The sequence below is a fragment of the Phacochoerus africanus genome, chromosome 4 (assembly GCF_016906955.1).
Source record: "Phacochoerus africanus isolate WHEZ1 chromosome 4, ROS_Pafr_v1, whole genome shotgun sequence".
Lineage (NCBI taxonomy): Eukaryota > Metazoa > Chordata > Mammalia > Artiodactyla > Suidae > Phacochoerus > Phacochoerus africanus.
The window spans coordinates 72,744,340-72,764,104 of record NC_062547.1 but is presented as its reverse complement, the minus strand read 5'-3'; the positions used below and the strand labels follow the sequence as shown (position 1 = coordinate 72,764,104).

At 52.8% G+C, this 19,765-nt stretch overlaps 1 protein-coding gene across 1 annotated transcript; it reads left to right on the top strand.

The window, feature by feature from the left end:
* The first annotated feature begins 15,461 nt into the window (after positions 1 to 15,461).
* On the top strand, positions 15,462 to 19,392 carry TNFSF9 (TNF superfamily member 9). The gene is made up of 3 exons (XM_047777335.1): positions 15,462 to 15,784; positions 16,430 to 16,478; positions 17,624 to 19,392. Exons 1-3 carry the CDS (start codon positions 15,527 to 15,529, stop codon positions 18,088 to 18,090), a joined length of 774 nt encoding a protein of 257 aa, XP_047633291.1. The 5' UTR covers positions 15,462 to 15,526; the 3' UTR covers positions 18,091 to 19,392.
* Positions 19,393 to 19,765: the final 373 nt, after the last annotated feature.

The window sequence follows — 19,765 nt, the reverse complement described above, 5'->3', positions numbered from 1 at the left end:
CCATTATAGTTAGTTCACAGCGTTCTGTCAATTTTCTACTGTACAGCAAGGTGACCCAGTCACATATACATTCTTTTTCTCCCATTATCCTCTATCATGCTCCATCATAAGTGACTAGATATAGTTCCCAGTGCTATATAGCAGGATCTCATTGCTTATCCACTCCAAAGGCAATAGTTTGCTGGAGACATTTTTGATCATTACATCTTGGGGATGTTACTGGCATCCAGTGGGTGGAGCCTAGGGATATTGCTCAACATCCTGCAGTGCACAGGACTGTTTCTGCAGCAGAGAATTATCTGGCCCCAAAGATCATTGGCCAAAGCCACGGTAGAGAAACCTGATTTAGACTTATGAGGTTATCACCCAGTGCAAATGTTAAAATTGATCTCTGAGACACACAGTTCCTGGATTGCAGTAGGAGGTCCACTAACCCATGTTAACATCAAAACAAATTCAAAGACTCTGTATTGGCATTTAAATTTTTTTTTAAATATCAAGAGTCATAAAAACACTTACGTTTTTATGGAAGGCCCTGCTGGGAGGGGCTGACTTAGGACTCAGCCCCAGAAAAATGGGGTTTCCTGTGTCACCCCCTAGGGTGATTTGGGGTGAGGGCTGAACTCCACAGAGGTGGGGCTTCCTGGATTAGCCCATCTGGGAAGGGATAGTTCCCTGGCAAGGCCAGGCCCTGCAGTGGGTAGGTGCCTCTGATCTTTCTCTGCATCGGGGCAGCTCTTGGGCTTCCTGAGGATGCTCAGGGGAAGAACCCATAGAGGGGAAAGGGGGACGAAGTTGAGGAGCAGGGGACAGGCAGCCTTCTAGCACCTGGAGCTTCTGGGATCTGGCATTGCCAGAGACGTAGAAAGCCTGCAGGGATGGAGTGGGAGGGGTTGGGGTGAGCTGACGTCACTGACACCCCTTGGCCACTCCCTCCCGTCTGGCCTCTCCTGGACTCCCGACCTGGCAGATGAGAAGTACCCAATGGTGTACCCAATGGTTCCCAGGCATGCAGACCATCGCTGGTACCCAGGTGTCCCATGCCATCTCTTACCACCCAGAAAGCCATCAGAGCTCCCTGCAAGAATCCAAAGATGGCATCATAGGAGGCAGCCAGTGAACAGAGCTAGGGATAAGAGAAGGAGCTGGATGGTAGGTCATAGGAGCCAGATTTTCTGTCCCTAGGAACTGGCCTGTACATAAAACTGGAAGGCAGGGACAGGGGTGGAGGTGGGGTTGGGTGGGCAGTGCCTTGAAACCCTGAGAATCCAGAGGGACTCAACCAGGGCTGGGCTTTTGTGCCTCCCTGCCTGTATGAGCCTGCCAGTTTTGAATGGAAATGGATTTCAGCCTCTAAAGAGGGTAGCAGCTGCGGGCCCCCTGAAACCATTATTGGAAGAGAACCTCATGCTAGACACTGCACCCCGGCTTTGGGAGAATTGTGAGACGGTGAGTAGTTTCACAAGGTTCAGGGGAGATCGTTCAGGTAGGCTCCAGCTGTGGCCTAGTACCCCTACTTCTTGCCAGTGTCAGCTCTCCAATCAAACCAGGTCAGTCTCATTGGGAAGTCCTCAAAAAGTAGAGGTTGAGCTCTTGATTTTGAAGTGGAAAACAGAAAACAAACAAAAGCCCCTTCTTTAAGCATCATCTTCAGAGTTCCCATTGTGGCTCCGCAGGTTAAGAACCCAACTTAGCGTGTTGGAACCCAACTATGTTGGAACACAACCAACACAGTGTCCCCGAGGATGCAGTTCGATCCCTGGCCTCACTCAGTGGGTTAAGGATATGGTGTTGCCACAAGCTGCAGCGTGGGTCGTAGATGCATCTGGGATCCAGCATTGCTGTGGCTGCGGCGTAGGCTGGCAGCTGCAGCTCTGATTTGACCCCTAGCCTGGAAACTTCCATATGCTGCAGGTGCCATCCTAAAAAGAAAAAGAAATTTTTTATTTTATTTATTTTTTTTTGTCTTTTGTCTTTTTTGTTGTTGTTGTTGTTGCTATTTCTTGGGCCGCTCCCGCGGCATATGGAGGTTCCCAGGCTAGGGGTTGAATCGGAGCTGTAGCCACCGGCCTACGCCAGAGCCACAGCAACGCGGGATCCGAGCTGCGTCTGCAACCTACACCACAGATCACGGCAACACCGGATCGTTAACCCACTGAGCAAGGGCAGGGACCGAACCCGCAACCTCATGGTTCCTAGTCGGATTTGTTAACCACTGCGCCACGACGGGAACTCCAGAAAAAGAAATTTTAAATTTTATTTTATTATTTTTTTAGGGCTGCACCTAGGGCATATGGAAATTTCCAGGCTAGGGGTCAAATCAGAGCTGTAGCTGCCGGCCTACACCACAGCCACAGCAACTTGGGATGCAAGCCTTGTCTTTTTTTTTGGTCTTTTTGCTATTTCTTTGGGCCGCTCCCGCGGCATATGGAGGTTCCCAGGCTAGGGGTCTAATCAGAGCTGTAGCTGCCAGCCTACGCCAGAGCCACAGCAACGGGGGATCCGAGCCGCGTCTGCAACCTACACCACAGCTCACGGCAACGCCGGATCGTTAACCCACTGAGCAAGGGCAGGGACCGAACCCACAACCTCATGGTTCCCAGTCGGATTTGTTAACCACTGCGCCACGACGGAAACTCCCAAGCCTTGTCTTTGACCTTCACCACAGCTCACGGTAACGCCGGATCCTTAACCCACTGAGTGAGACCAGAGATCGAACCTGCATCCTCATGGATCCTAGTTGGGTTTGTTACCCCTGAGCCACCACAGCAACTCCAATTTTTTTTTAAACATCATCTTCCTTGAGAGGATAAGGAAGAATGGGACCGGGGCTGTTGTGTGTTTCAGGGAAAAATCAAACATGGACACTTGAGGAACACTTAGAGGTGGGGGCATTCCCTAAGATCCAGAACATTCTGTTCACAGACTTGGCCACACTTTCCTTGGGCCATCGAATCAAGACCAGGCCTGCCTCCTGGTTGTGTGTGATTATCTGTGCACCTCCAGGCATTGCTGATGTGCTCTCTGGTCCCCAGCTTGCCCTGGGGATGGAAGGAGAATGTTTTGCCTGTTATTAATGATAATAATGACCTTTAGGCCAGATCCTGTTTGAGGTGATTTGAATGTGTCAGCTCATTTATGTTTTAACTCATGAAACCACAGCCCTAGGAGGCAAGTACTGTTTCCATACTCATTTTACAGGTGTGGAAACAGAGGCCCAAAGAGGCTGTGTGTCTCACTTTTAGTCACACATTGTTGAGGTTGGGACTAGAGCTTGTACATTCCAGCTCCAAAGTCCTGCGCCTTTATCACTACAGGAAGCTGTTGTTACTTCGTTACTTGGTCTTTAAGATTAAAAAAAAAAACCAAAAACAAAACAAGGGAGTGAATAGTGGGAATAGCAGGAAGAAATGTTGCTGGTGTGAAAGCAGCTGTGTGACCATCCTGTGCCCTGGGGCCAGGGCTTCTGTCCGTGTCATTGTGTCTGTCCATCACCGTACGTGGGTGCCCTGGGCCGGCTCCAGTGTGTGAAATCTGCTCCTGCCACTTGAGTCTGTGCTTGCTTTGCCCACTGGGCCTGTGGGTCAGCGACTCTTTCCCAGAGGCTCCCCCTCCCCGACCTCCTCCTGCCACTCCACTGTCCTAACAGACCTACACCTCAGCAGGCTCTGAATCCATCCCCCCCACCCCCCGCCCTTGGTGGATCCCAGCCCTGGGCAAGGACCCAGCCTGGCACGGTCCCTCTCCAGCTGCAGGGAGGGGGAGACAGAGGGTTCTGAAAGTTGCTGTTCCAGGACAGGGACGCTGAATGTGTCTTAAGAGGAGCTTGGCCCTCCCCATTCCCGCCCTCCTGACACAAGCTCCGTGGAAGCCGCTGTGCCTGGCACTGCTGTTCCCAAGCATGGGGTGGGGATGTGGGGGATGGGGTGGGGGGACAATGGAGCATTTTCTGGCTTTGTTGGGTGTGTGGCCCACCTCCTGCCAACACTCACCACCAGATATACCATGGAGTACGTTCCGATGGTGGCATCCTCTGAATAGAAGTATTTCCTGGGAGATGGGTCGGGGGAGGGTGGCCATCAGCTGGGGTTGGGGGGGTAGACATGCTCTGTGGGTTCCCCTCCTCACTCACTCCCCTGGCATTGAGGACATCTTCAGGGTGCCTGGTGCAGGTGTAGTCCCTCGTAGTCCAAGGAGGCTGGGTCTGGCAGGCACGTGGCCAGGAAGTGGGGCTGCAGGTGGCCTGTGGTCATCTTGGTAATGCTGGTCAGGAAACAGCTGGCCAGGCCACCAAAAATGAGGGCACCCAGCTGCTTGTAGACCATGGCCATGTACGTGCTGCTCATGAAGGCTGTGGCGAGCTCAGCTGCAGGCCCTGGACACGAATCAATCTCCTAGGCTGATCTGTGGGGCCACGTCAGAAAGGTGAGGCGGCCACTGCTGAGGACAAGGGGCACACTAAGTGGAACATCCCCAAGCTTTTGTCTCAGGTTCATACAGAAGGGAGGCTGTTGTTTTCCACTAAACCAGGCCAAAGCGTGGGGCTTCTCATTTCATCGCGCGCGTGCGCACGCGCACGCACACGCAATTGGGAAACTTCTCCCAGTCCTGTGCCTGAAACGGGCAGGACTTTTTTCTTTTCTTTCTTTCTTTTTTTTTCTTAGGGCCGCACTTGTGGGATATGGAGGTTTCCAGGCTAGGGGTCGAATTGGAGGTACAGCTGCTGGCCTACACCACAGCCACAGCAATGCCAGATCCAAGCCATGTCTGTGACCTACACCACAGCTCATGGCAACGCCAGATCCTTAACCCACTGAGGGAGGCCTGGGATCGATCCCGCGACCTTATGATTACTAGTCAGATTCGTTTCCGCTGTGCCACAATGGGAACACCGGACTTTTTTTTTTTTCCTTTTGTAAAGGGGCATATGGAAGTTCTCAGGCTAGAGGTCGAACCAGAGCTGCAGCTGCCAGCCTATACCACAGCAATGGCAACACCAGATCTAACTATGCCGCACCTTGCAGTAATGCCAGATCCTTAACCTATGGAGCATCCCCCTGGATACTAGCCAGGTTCCTAACCCATTGGGCCACAATGGGGACTCTGGGCAGGACTTCTTAAGCCAAGGGATATGGCTTCCCAGAGCACCAGGAAAAGAGGTCCCATATCTGAAAGGGGCAGGGACTTCCTGTTACATGAGGAAAAGAGGTGAGCCATCTCCCTGGTTTATGTCAGAAACAGGCAGGATTTCCTGTCTTATATAAGAAAGGGGTGGGACTTCCTGTTATACCAGGGGGGGAAAAAAGGATAGATTTCCTCCCAAATGCCTGAAAATGGTGGAACTTCCCTTTTTACCAGAAGAAAGAGCAGGATGTTCCATGTTTGAAAGGGGAAGATTTCTCAACTCCCCAGGAGAGGGGCAGGACTGCTTCCTGCCTTCTGCAGATAAGGGATGGGGCCTCTCTGTTTCCTGGGGAGGGGGGAACAGGGACTGAACTTACTCCATGCCTGGGGCAGGGAGGTGGGTGTTTCCTCTCTGCTCTGACAAAAGTGAGGAGTCGTACCTTTTTCTTAAGGAAAGGAGGGTTGCGCTCTTGAGCAGAGAGAGTTCCCATTTCAGTAGAAAAAGAGGTAGTACTTCCTCCTGATTTAGATCTACATGGGTGGGGGTTCCCACTTTTGCCAGAAAAAGGGGTGAACTTTCCCATGGCGTGGGGTCAAAGTGGCCAGTCTCTTACTGTGTGGATGGAAACGATGAAGCCCGTCTTCCTGAGTGCTGACTCCTCCATGACATAATGGGCTATCCGTGGGTATGGGGTGGTGGTGTCATTGCAAAAGAAGCCCTGGTTATGGGGTACCGGTCTCAGCACGATGGGCAGGCTGACGGCAGCGGGTGGCGATGACCCCACTCATGGACAGGTCACCTGAAGTTTACTCTTCTTAGGCCTTCTGGCCAGTCTGCCCTCCCTGCATCTCTACAGCCTGGACATGACGAGGACATAGGCAGGGAGGAGAGTCCAGCCAGGAGGCCAGAGGAGGCCAGAGCTCCAGAGACCCCTTCATGGTGAGGTCCTGTGAATGAGGTGGATAATGGGTTAGGATGATGAGGGGATAAGGGTGGAAGGGTTCACTTTTTCTGTGTGTGTACGTGTGTCCTGATGTATGTGTGTATGGTCGTGGCTCTTGTGTCTTTGTGTGTGAATGCGTATGTGTGTGCTGGTGAATATCTGTCTGTATCGTGTGTGTGATGTGGATAGGTGTTTGTGGTACACACAGGTACATGTCTCGGTGTGTGTGTGTGTGTGTGTGTATTTGAGAGAGAAAGAGGGATTTATGCATGTGTGTCCATGTGTGGGTTGTGCTGATGTGTATGGTTAGGTCTGAGATCTGTATATATGTGCTTGCCTATATCTATGGGTCTGTGGCTGATCGAGCTGGGAGATATGGTGGCAAAGTTGAGTGTAAGCAGCATCCGGGGCCCCTCACCCAATGCCACCATCCTAAAGTCAGGCAGAACAGAGGGCCTGTCTCTAGCTGGTGCCAGGCTCTCTGTCTGGCCCACCCATCTTAAAAGCTTACACCCAGGTCTCCCATCCCTCTCTTGACCCTGATATTCTGTTGCCCACGGAAGTCTGGTGGAACGAGGCAGCTGGAACCCAGCTTCCCACAGTCCTCAGCTCCTTCCTGGGCTGGGAGGGCAAAGTGTCCCAGCCTGGCCTCTGCTCCCCAACGTGGGGGCTTTGGTCACTGGCCCTGCCCACTGGGGAACTGGGAGGGCTTGCATACGCCAGCCACACATCTAGACCCCAAGCAAGCTCAGGACACACAGATATATGCACACACAGAGTCTGACCCAGACACACAGATTCAGAAACACACACACAGACACATAATGCCACAGTATACCTGCCATTGATGCAGGCCCATATAGACTCAGACACACACCTGGCTACACAAATACATTGGATTCACCCTCAACCCAGATGCAAAGGCATGGACCTCCATAGACCAAGTGCATGCACAGGAGTCACCCACAGTGAACATGCCTCCCCTAAGCCAACACAACACTCAATACAAACACAAAATACGCAGCCCAGAGACCCAAAGGGGCACACACAAGTGCATGAGTATACACACGCAGAATCGTACATTCACATGGTATATAAGTGCAACACAAATCAGACATACAGACCCAGGGGTTTTCACACACCATATGCACAGTCAAACATATACAAAGACACACAGTACAAACGTACTTCCCCCCACTACAGACACACAGACAGACCCAGATACAGGATTCAAAGAGACATACGGCACATAAAATCACATGAAAGACTGAAAAAATAAAAGAAAAAAGAAAAAGATGCGTAGCCAGATAGTGACCCCAGCACCCAGACAAACACACAAAAGTTAGGAGAGAAGTCCCCCCACCCCATTCACACAGACACATTGACCCGGCCATCCCAGAAACATGCTTATGGACACACAGATGTGAAGACACCCAAGTACTCACACCAGGTGGCCCAAGTAGTCCCCAGTGTAGAGACCCTCAGATAAAGACAGGCAGACAGCTCCCCTCCACGGCCCCTTGGGTGTACACATGGGGGGCTCAAGGCTGGTGGGGAGGGCGCTCAGCCAGCAGCAGACAGAACACGTCCAAAGCCGCCAACAGCAGTGGTCGGAATGGGGGTGTCCTGCACGGATTCCCCTGCCACAGGCACTGGTACCGGATCACCAGCTCCAGCAAGGCCAAAACTGTGTGTGATAAACTCATTGACTATGGAGGGGGGCGAAGGGGTGGGCGAGCCCACCCGGAATGGTATTAGAGCCAGAGAACTGGGCGGGGCCAGAGCGGGGAGAGGCCGGCCTGAAAGGTGAAGACCCAGGTAGGCAGGGGCGGGGTCCCATGGTAGGGCAGCAATTGGATGGCCAAGGGGGCAGGGCCTTCCCGAGGAAGGGCGGGGCTGGGGAAACTGATGTTTCCCCTGGCTCCCTTATTTATTTATTTATTTGTTCATTTATTTGCCTTTTCTAGGGCCGCTCCCGCGGCATATGGAGGTTCCCAGTCTACGGAGCTGTAGCCAGAGCCACAACGCGGGATCCGAGCCGATTCTGCAACCTACACCACAGCTCACGGCAACGCTGGATCCTTAACCCACTGAGCAAGGCCAGGGGTCGAACTCGAAACCTCATGGTTCCTCGTCGGATTCGTTAACCCCTGAGCCACGACGGGAACTCCAGGGCTGAAGATTTAAATAGGAGGCAACAGAAGGGCGGAACCTGGGGAGGGAGAGGGTGGTCCAGGGTGAGAAAAATAGAAAAGTGGGTGGGGGCAGGAGAATGGTCGAGGCCTGGGAGGCTGATGTCTGAGAAGTGGGCAGAGCCTAGGGAGAGTGACGGGAAAATGAGAGGGACTTGGGGTGAGTGAGCAGGGCTCGGGACAATGATGTATAGGAAGTGGGCGGGGCCTAGGGAGAACGACAGGACAGTGGGAGGGGCTGGGGCGTGTGCCAGGCCTGGGAAGCTGATCGACAGTGGCGATCCCCTGGTGGTCATTTTCTGGTTGAGAGCCAGGCTGAGTAGGCGGCATCCTTCCTTCTCCCCAATGGTTGCCTGTCCCGCCCCACCCTGCCGGGAGACGTCGCCGCTCCTCATTGGTCGGGCGCCGACCAATGGAAATTCGCCTTTGGACTCTACGAGGTCTGCCGCAGTTCCCGGAGCTGCACCCTCTCCGCAGGCACTAGGGCGCTGCACGGAGTCGGGGCGAGTGGTGGTCTTCTGTCGCACTCCTGCTTCCCTCGCTCTGTTTCCACAACCAAGGCCCTATCTGACTCCGCTCCGTACCCCCGTTCCTCTGCTCCCAAGTTCCTACGCTCCTTCTTCCCGGCTTTGCTTTTGATGCTGAAGACCTAGAAGCATCTTTCCTTCCTTTCGGTCTAAGTCCCCCTCCTACCCGCCAATTCCGTGCAGCCCTGGACTGAGGCGCCCGGTCCACCAGGGGTCGCCCGCGGCCTATATTGAGTGCCGCTACCCAGGAAAGGCGCCCAGAAGTTCCTCAAGGGAGAGAAGGGTAGCCGCCCCCCCCGCCACCCCGGCCCCGAGAAAGAATGAGGTCCTGGATCACCACTGTCGAAGGTGGATCTTGAATGGCTCGAAGGGTAGGGCCTGGATCTTCACCGAGGGCCAGGCCTAAGTTCCTTTGTACTCTTGTATCTTTGCCAGTCAGCCTGTGTCCGTGTGTGACTTGAGTGCCTTTGGTGGTCTCCTGGCATCTGATATTTTGGGTCTCTGAATGCATATCCTAGAGTCTTCGATACTCTTTGAGGCTATGTGTTAGTGGGTGGGTTTGACCATCCATGGCCACTGTGTGACCTTGCGTGTTTCTTGTGGCTAGCTCCGCAGCTGATCTTGCATAGCTATGACTGCACCTCTGGGTATGACTGTGTGACTGTGTATGTACCTGTACTGTGTATCTCCACTTCTGTTTTGGTATACACATGATTGTAGGTCTGCAATTGTGTGTCCTGTTCTTTCTTTTCTTTTCTTCTTGGCTCATTTTCCGCCGCACCAGCAGCACATGGAAATTCCTTGGCCAAGGATCGAATCTGAGCAGCAGCAACGCCAAATCCTTAACCCATTATGCCACAGCGGAAGCTCCATGTGTGTCCTATTCTTGATATACTTGCTGTCCATGATCTGAACACGTATCTATTGTCTCTGTGTGTCTCTGTGGCTAGCTTTAGTGGCTGCTCTTGTGTGTCTATGTCACAGTGCATGGTGTTTGTGAGAGTGTGAATATGTCTCTGTGGGGTGTTTGTGTCTCTGTCTCAGTTTCTGCAATTGTGTATGGTCTGAGTGGATATGTCTTTTGTACACCCATGTCTGGTGGCTGTCTCTCTGGGCGAGTTGGAGAGTCCCTTCTAGTTGGTAGCCCTGTGGGGGCTTCCTTCCTGGGGCAGGCTGCCTAGATTCCCAGAAAAATGAGCTGGTTTCTCTTGGACCAGGTCCCTCTGAGGGGGACCCCGGGGCCCTCCCTGATCCCCCTGGGTCTTCCCCATCCTTGTGTCCTTCCACTGTCCTTAATAGGGAAACACCATTTCCTGCCTTTGATGTCACTGGCGTTAAATTTTCCCTTCCTCCAAACAGCTCAGGCCACTAGTTTCCTTCTTTGTGTGTTCACACCTGACCACGATTCTGTCCTTAACATAAAAAAAAAACCCAAAACAAAGTAAACCAGTAATACGTGGAAAATGCAAGTAGGCAGAAGCATGTACAGTGAAAGGTCCACCTTCTCTAGTTAAGATCATTCCTCTGAATCCCCCTAGCTTTTTATATACCTTCCAGATGCGTGCTATGCAAATGTACCTCTGCTCTGAAACCAAATCCTCACTCTTTGTTTTCTTAGCCCTTAGAGATCTGTATCGAGCCCCAAAAGATGACTCAACTTCACCAATGGGTTGATTAATGAACTGATGCTATGAGCAAGCGAGCAATAATTTGACCATTTCTCTTTCGATGACTCTTTTGGCTATTTCCATTCTAAACACTGCCTGCCCATCTTTTGGCCCAGATATTTACACTAGTTTTGCTTCCCTGGTGCTTCGACCACAAGATCAACCCCCGCATACCATCCCTCAGGGACACTAGACTGTCAGCCGCCCTGGCAGTGACCATGGCCGGCCAGATAGCACACCCACCCACGCCACATGCTTTTCCGGCTCCAGATTCTTGACAATTCTACAAGGTGGTTTCTGTGTTAGCCACACTTGACCCACGGGAACGTGGGAATCATGGAGTGGAAGGCATTTGTAAAAGGAATATCATACGACTAAGGATAGGATTTTTAATGACCTTATCATTAGTAAGAAGTGGGATCGGAAGCCAAGTGGTTTGGAGCTTGTGCTATTTCTGTTCCTCAATCAGAAACACACCCATGCATGCATGGACACCCACCCTGCCCCCTTTCCTCCTCCCTGACCACACATCACATTGGAAACACCATTTCAGAGCAGCTGGGTAGGTACACCAACTCCAAGAAGCCTTACTGCACCATCATGCCTTGTTGTGTTTACACAACACCGCAGGTACACTCACATGCAGGGTCTGTGTTTTCCTGGCCTGGATACAGAGCCGAGAAGACTCGGATCCAGCTTTTCCAGGGACTAAGTTGGAGAACACAGTTTCTTCTCTCTGTATCAGTTTTCCCCTTCAACACATGTTGACACCCCCTTGGCTGGAGACCAACCTCACTCAATTCTTCCTTTCCTTTTTTCTTCTTTTCTAAGTTCAAGGCCCCTCACTGGGCCCTGTGCCCTCTCACTGCGCACTTCTTTGGCAACCAGGCAATCACTAATGGTCCCTTTCAGACTTTGCCTTTGCTCTGGGGGACACAGAGGAGCCAGGCTGCTGGAAAGTTGATACTGGGAGAGGCCACCTACAGGATAGGGTGCAGCTGGGAACCCAGAGAGAAGTAGGTGAGTTTTGCTAGGAAAAATCAAGGCATACTTCCTGGAGGAAGTGCTAGTTTGTGGGGCCTTAAGAAGGGCAAGGGGGTGTCCTGCCCCCTCATGGCTTCCTGCCCAGCCCCTCCCTTGAGTCCTATGATGGTGATGGTGAGGATTTAGGCCCTGCTCAGAGAGGTGAGGAAAAGCAGGGCCCACACTCATCTCAGGGAGATAGCTGAGCACAGAGGTGCGACTCCACTGAACGTGGGGTGCTAGGCAGCTGATGCTGAGAGCTCCATAGTGGGCGGGGCCGCCTGCCTCAGATGTCCCGACCACAACAATACGTCATGGCGCTCCCTGGCTGCGGCCTGAGTCTTCCCCAGCCTGCTGGGCCTTGTTTCCCCTCCCTGGAGGGGGCGTACAGAACTCTGCTAAGCCCCTTGACGTCATGTCCAGAGAAGTTCAGAACAGTCCCCGTAAGTCCTTGGCTCGGTGATTTCAACATTTGGAGTCAATTTTTAACTTAAAAAAATTTCTTTTTAAGGCCGCACCCAAGGCATATGGAAGTTCCTGGGCCGGGGATTGAATCTGAGCTGCAGCTGTGGCGATGCTGGATCCTTTAACCCACTGCAAGGGGCCAGAGATTGAATTGACACCTTTGCAGTGAACTGAGCCGCTGCAGTTGGATTCTTAACCCACTGCACCACAGTGGGAACTCCAGGAGTCAGTTTTTTTTTTTTTTGTATTTTTAGGGCCACACCCACAGCATATGGAGGTTCCCAGGCTAGAGGTCTAATCGGAGCTGCTGCTGCCGGTCTACACCACAGCCACAGCAATGCCAGATCCGAGCCGCGTCTTCGACCTACACCACAGCTCATGGCAATGCTGGATCCTTAACCCACCGAGCGAGGCCAGGGATCAAACCCGCAACCTCATGGTTCCTAGTCAGATTCGTTTCTGCTGCACCATGATGGACACTCCGAGGAGTCAGTTTTTGTATGTCCACGTATTGGAATTGTAGAAAAGATTCCGTGATCCAGTTTACCTTGAATGAGCATTTCCATGCGCCTGGTACTGCCTATGGCAAGCTCTCAACCAAACCATATTTTGATCTGCACTTATTCCAATTTATCAGATGTGAAAAGCGAGGCTCAGAGAGGTGAAGCAGCTTGCCCAAGATCACACAGCAAGAAATTGGAGAGCTGAAATCCAAGACTCTAGAGCTGGGGCGGCAAATCTTCCTGTGAAACAGGCCAGAGAGAGTAAATATTTTGGGCTTTGTGGGCTAGTCAGTTTCTGCTGTAACTAACTACTCCACTCTGCCATAAAATCGCAAAAACCCGCCACAGGTGATATGGAAATGATTGAGTGTGGCTGTGTGCCCATAAAGCTTTACTTGTGAACACTGAAATTTGAATTTCACATAGTTTGCACATATCAGGAAATTTCTTTTATCATTCCCCAGCCACCTCCAAAAGAAAACAAAACATTTGAGTTGATTGACTATGGTTTGTTGACCTCTAGAGCCCATGCTGGTAGTTTCACTCATTCATACATTTTTTTTTCTTCTTTCCCTTGCTTTTTAGGGCTGCACCCATGGCACATGGAAATTCCCAGGCTAGGGGTCCAACCCAAGCCACAGCTGCCGGCCTACACCACAACTCACAGCAATGCCAGATCCTTAACTCACTGAGCAAGGCTAGGGATTGAACTGGCAACCTCATGGTTCCTAGTCAGATTTGCTTCCGCTGTGCCACCACAGGAACTCCCATTCATTCATTCATTCAGTATTTTGAGGCCTGCACTTTTCTAGGTGTTGGAGAGAGCATGCAAACACAATGCAAGTGAAGGTGCTTCTCTTTGGGAAATAAGTTTCGTGGGAGAAACAACCATGAGCAAGTAAACAAACAAGACTACTTCACGTGGTGGAAACTGCCGGTGAGGAAATTTCATGAGGTGATGTAACTTGGCCGTAGAGAGAGAGAGAGAGAGAGAGACACTTTCAACTGGATTGTCCGAGATAATGAGTCTGAATTCCTCTTTTTGTCAGTTCAAGCAGTCCTTGGCTGTGGCCTGCTGTTTGGGGGCTGGGGGTAGGGCTTAATAATAAACAGATCAGCCCGTGGCATGTGAGCTTCTTGGCAGAGCAGTGGGATCTGGAGAGAGCTCTTTGGCCTCAGTATCTTTTTATCTATCTTTCTGTTTGACCAGATGCCTTGGGGAAGGGATCCCACCATCTGTTTTTCAGGTCCTGGCTGCTGAGTTGGGGGTGAGGATCTAGGTGGGAAACTCCAGCATTCGCGCTCACGTTTGCTTTACCCATGCTTTTAGCGTGATTTGTCCACCCGCAACTGCACTCCTCCCCCCAGAAACTCTGCCATTTCCGTTGTCTGGAGGAAAAAAAAAAACCTATTGTGTTTCCACCCTGATGGGGAGAAGAGCTGGTATCTCTTTCAGGAATTTCCTTTCAACCAACTCTCCTATTTTAGCTGCCACCCACAACACTCTCTTCTGGGGTTGGCAGGGGGTCACCAACGACCGAGACTTGGAGTCGTGGTGATGGTGGCATTTCGGCAGAGAAATTGTATTTAGCATTCCACCCTGATGGCTTGCCATTTGGGTTTAGGTTTTTAACACCAAAAGTCTCTTAAGTATCAACTGCAGTGGGGGTTTGAGAGACGGTACAAGAAGAAAGCTAGAGTTGAATTCATCCTCTTTACTCAGAAGGACAGCTAGAATCCAGACGGCCGTAGATCATTCCAGGCAGAGGGACATCAGGTGCAACGGCAAGTGGCAGAATCTTCTGGAAGGTTCCTTCAGACACTGATGGCAGGGGGCCCGCTCCCAGACTGTCAATAGGTGTCGGTTGAGGTGCTATAAGTTCAGAACTAACAGGTGATGCTGGTTGGGGCATCACACCTTATAAACCAAACTGCTGGTACAACGGAAAAGGAAGCTTTTAGCACCTGTGTGTCAACAATAGTGTCATGATTGTTCAGCCTCCTAGTTCCCCAGAGAGGCTTAATATGAGATTGAATACAGGGCCTGAAACTGACCCTTGTTCTGTGGAACCCAAACTCCCCCTACTCCCCATTTCCTGGGCCCCTGGTGGACCGTAGACCGCAGAGATCAACCACACATCCCCTCCCCACCTCCCCTCCTCTGTCTACAGGGAGAGTGTGGGCTGGAGAGGGTGAAGAAAAGTTGACTGGTGGCTACCCGGCTGGACTGGGCAGAGCAGGGCTTCTGTGGGAGCCCAGGGCTTTTCTAGGGCTGGCCATCTCTCAATCCAGGGTTGCTTCCTCTTTTGGGGACCGAGTTTTGGCAGCTTCTCTGCTCCTCCTCCCGCCCCCGCCTACACCACGGGAGAGCAAACGGGAAATTTGAGTTTCCTTCGCCTTTTCCTACAAGGGGAATTTCTCCACCTGGACTCTCCAACCTTCTGCTTGTGGGGTCTAGGGGGCCGCTGATGGGAAGCGTCTAGGTGGGTGGGTGGGTGGGTGGGGGCAGGCCAGGGACGACCCAGGGGTCCCTAGGAAAGGGGGGCGAGGGTCGAGCATGGCACTTAGGGTTCCACTGGGGGGAGGGGTCTTTTGCCCCGGAGGTGAGGGGGGATAAGGCCTGGCTGTCCTCTGAGCCCCCTGAAGAAGTGCTGGGTTTAGGGGAGCCCTGGGGGAGCCCCAGTGCTGGGGGCCTAGGGAGTGAGAAGAAACTCGGGAGAGAGGCAGAGAGACAGAGAAGCAGTGAGGCCCAGGGAGCTAACTGGGGAGACGAAAGAGAATTAGATAATAGGATTTGGTGGAGCAGGGCTTGGAGGGCGAGAGAGAGAGAGAGAGAGAGAGAGAGAGAGAGAGAGAGAGAGAGAGAGAGAAAGGAGATGGAGAGAGGGAGAGATCTAGGGAAAAGAAAGTTAGGGAAAGTTCTGACCGAAGGTGGAAGGGGCGGGGGCGGGGCGGGCGGGAACCAACGTACCCAGCACATCGCTGGGATCCCCGGCGGCCACTCCCCGGAAAGCAGCGCTTCCGGATTGGGTATAAAGTGAGTTGCGCTGGGACCCAGGCCGCAGCTGTCCGTCGCCGGCCATGAGCTCCAGCTCCGACGTCGACCAGGACCCCGAGGCCCAGAGGCCTCCCGCGCCCCGAGGCCGAGCTTGCCGCCCCTTGCCCTGGGCCTTGAGCGCCGCGCTGCTGCTGTTCGCAGCCGCCAGCGCCGTCTGCCTGGTGCGCTCCTGGACCGCGCCCGGGGCACCCGCCGCGCCCGGCCCCGCGCCCAGCCCGCGACTGCCAGAGGGTCCGGAGTTGACGTCCGACGCCCTGGCCGGCTCCCCAGACTCTCCACAGGTGAGATGCGGCCCGATCAGGAACCCAGGCGAGACCCCAGTCCCACCCCGGGACCCCTTCTCCATCTAGAAGCCCTCGGCGAGGCTCTTTCTGCACCTCAAGCCGAGGGTGGAGGGACACAACGCCCCCACCCGTCCTCTTTGGACCTCCGAGGGCACCCTTTCTTTATCCAGGACTTCGTGGGGGCACCCCTTCTCTACCTACACGCCGTGAGACCCTATCTGCATCCCGGGCCCCAGAGGGGATCTTTCTCCATCGCGGACCCCAAGGGGTCTTTTATCTTGAACAGTTGATGGGACTCCCCCTTTCTTTCCTCATTCCCGGAGAACCTCAATTTTCTCTCGGACCTCTGGGGTATCCGATTTTCCCTGCCAAGACTCTCCTGTGCTAAGTCTCCCTGGAGGACTCTCTTTTCCCTCCTGAGTTCCCGGGGTGCCGCCCTTGCAGACGGCGGTACTGGGGTAGGGTGTGCGTACCTGTGTGTGTGTGTGCGCGCTCGCCCCCGCGCGCGCGCTCATTTGGAGCGGGATGGGAACGTAGATTCAAGGCCTGCGCAGATCCTGGGGACCCCGTCCCCTTTCCAGAGGGCTGCGGGTGCGGGAAGGAGGGCCCTCCATCCACTCTCTGCTTTTCCTCTGTCGGCAGGGCATGTTCCAGCAGGATGTTTTCGCGCAGCTGGTGGTGGCGGAGGGTGGTGAGTGACTCCCCACGACATGGGGGGTGGGGTTGGAGGGGAGAGTGGGGGGTGCACCAAGGCGAAGAGCTCCGGGAGAGGGAGGCCTCTTCTCTGACCCAATCTGACCCTCTTTCTCCCCTTTCTCTGAAAAAATCCCCTCTCCTTTTAGAACCTTCTCTGTCACTCTGGGACTCTTCCTCTAAGCCCCATCTGTGCCTACCTCCGACGCGCCCCCCCCCCCCCCCCCCCCCCCGCCCCGGCCATCAGAGCTGGGGCTGGATCCTGCAAATCCCAGCCAGATCGAGTCTCTCCCATTTGGTTCTGGGAGCTCTGGACCGTCCTCCGAAGCCCTGTATTCCCTTCTCACTTCAGGCCACCCTCCTTCCCAAAGATGTCCCCGCCCACTTCCGGAGACCCTCCTCTCTGCCCCTCCCTTTTCCCCTCCCCCTTCCAGAATCTCTTCCCATCCTCTCTCGGAGACCGCCCCCCTTCGGGACTCTTCTCCCCACACCTTTCTTTCCCGCTTCTGGACTTGTGGCCACCTCCCCACTCCTCCTCGCCTTGGAGTTCCCTCCTTACCCTTCCCACCGCTTCCGCCTTTCCCTTTATCTTTCCTCCGTTTTCTACTTCTCTCCAGGTCAGACCCCTTGTTTCCCCAATCTTTACCCTTGGATTTTTCCTTCTTACCGACAACCGCCCCCTTCATTCCCTGCCCTCTGGACTCCAGATCCCCTTTCCTCCTTTCTTCCTCTCTGAGTCCTCTCCTCCATTCTACTCGGTCTCTGCCCCCCCATTCCCCTCAACTCCCCTTCCGTACCCCTTTCTTCCCTAGGAGCGCTCCCTCCCCCATCGTACATTCCCTCTTCTTTCTGGGGTTTCCCCCCCTTCTCTTCATCACTCTCCCACTTCTGGAGAGTCTTTCCCCTCCTCTGAAATCCTTTCCTCCCTTCTATCCCCCCCTGCCCCTTTTCCTTCCCCCTCAGTCCCAGCTCCCTCTGGGATGCTCTTCCCTCTCTGAGTCTCCTTCTATCTCTCAGACACCCTCCCCACTTTTGCCTCCTGTCCTCTCTCCCTCAGAGCACCCCCTACCCTCTCCCCAGGGCTGCACCCCCACCCCCTCAGCCTTGCTCACATGCTGAGTGTACCCTGCTCTCTGCTCACAGAAAAGCTGACCGAAGGGCCCCTGCACTGGTACAGCGAGCCGGGGATGAAAGGTGTGACTCTGACGCCAGGTGTGAGATATGACAGGGACACACATGAGCTGGTGGTGGTCAAGGCTGGAATCTACTATGTGTTCTTGCACTTGGCACTGAAGCGTGTGGTGGCCGTCAACAGCAACAGCAACAGCAGCTCCGGCTCCGTCTCCGTTGCCCTGCACCTGCAGCCTTCCCACGCTGAGGCCACCGCCTTGGCCTTGACCTTGGACCTGCCACCCCCATCCTCAGGGAACTCAGCCGCTGGTTTCCGGGGTGGCCTGCTGCACCTGGGTGCTGGACAGCGCCTGGGTGTCCACCTGCACCCCGAACTCCGCAAGCCCCTCACCTGGCAGCTCTCGGACACCACGGCCTTGGGCCTCTTCCGTGTGGCCACCAGAGCTCCTGCTGTACTCCCTTCACCCCAGCTCTCATGATCCCAGGCCCAGGTGCCACCCCCTAGACCAAGACTGAATCTTGTCTTCTTTTGTTGGGGCCCCTGGTTGATGGGGCCTGGCTGCTCTACCTCACTGGGCTGGGCAGGGGTCTGTGCTGCTGACCCCTTCTTCCAGGACTCTTCGGGAGTCACTCCTGCCCCAAATCGAACCCTTGGTATTTATTCTGAGCCTGAGCTCAGTCAGTGTACATTATATTACATGTATATTAATCCATATTATATTACATGTATATTGATCCATTCAGCTTATATTTATTGAGCTCATGCTCGGTGCCAGGCACGGCCAGGTGAAGGGCTGGAGAAACATTGACAAACAAAAAAGACCCCTCAGAGTTCCCATTGTAGCTCAGCAGGTGAAGAACCCGATGTAGTATCCGTAAGGATGTGGGTTTGATCCTTGGCCTTGCTCAGTAGGTTAAGGATCCAGCATTGCTGCAAGCTGTGCTGTAGGTCATGGATTCAGCCTGGATCCAGCGTTGCTATGGCTGTGGCATAGGCTGCAGCTGCAGCTCCGATTCGGGCCCTAGCCTGGGAACTTCTATATGCCACAGGTGTGGCCATAAAAAGAAAAAAAAAGACTCCCCTAAATCCTTATTTATGTTAATATATGAGAAAAGGAGACTCAACCCCAGCCTCCCCTCCCCCCATGAAATTCATGGGGCTAGCTTGTGGGGGGGTCCTGTAATTGCTGTGTGAGCTTTATTCATTTATTCAACTTTTATCAAGCACTGTTTTAGGTGTTGGGGACACAGCCATGAACAAGACGACACAAAACCTGCAGCTTTTGTCAAGCTGAAGTTCTAATACGGTGGCTTGACCCTGGTATTATGTGACCATGTGTAATTGGACTATGAGGGATGATGTGAGGTGGGGTTGCTACTGGATAATAAACTATAAACAGAATGACTGCTATGTATTGAGTATTTACTACATGAGTTATCTTGAGTCTTAATGATTTCACTGTGCCTTAGGGATTTTATTATTCCCATGTTACTGTCATTTATTCTCTTGAGGGTTTTTTGTTGTTTGTTTTTTTACCTCTATTGTATCTGGTGATACATACTGTATAATGTACAAATACTGTGTAATGCCATTTTGCAGAACGTCGCTTGTCAAGTCTGTGTTCTGTGACGCCACACTAGTAAGTTAGAATCAGTCTTGGTGAAAGTATTTACACTATGAGAAGCAGCATAGGTTACAAGTCCAGGCTTGGTTTATTGTTTATTCATTGTCTATACTTAAAGTCTATTAAACATGGATAATAAAGGATAGTAAACTTGTAGATTACACTTAAGTGTGTCTTGTCTGTAGCTGTTACATCGCGAATAGTGCACACACACAAAATCAAGGAAGTCTTTAGTGTTTTTAAACCATTATCTGATTTAGCAAGGAAGTTGCTCACACCAGCAAAAAACAAGTGAAGTGTGGACGCACATCTTTATTGTTCCATTCCACTTCAGTCTTTAAAGGAAATTAGCAGCCTGCATTCACTGGTTTGTCACTTACCACCATAGGTTGGCTCTGGGTACAAGAGTGAGACAAGTCAAGGAAGGCATTCTGTGAGAATCACTTTTGGCTGTGTGGAATTTGCAATGCAATGTATTTTACTATTATTATTTCCTTTTTTGGCTGCGCCTGCAGCCTATGGAAGTTCC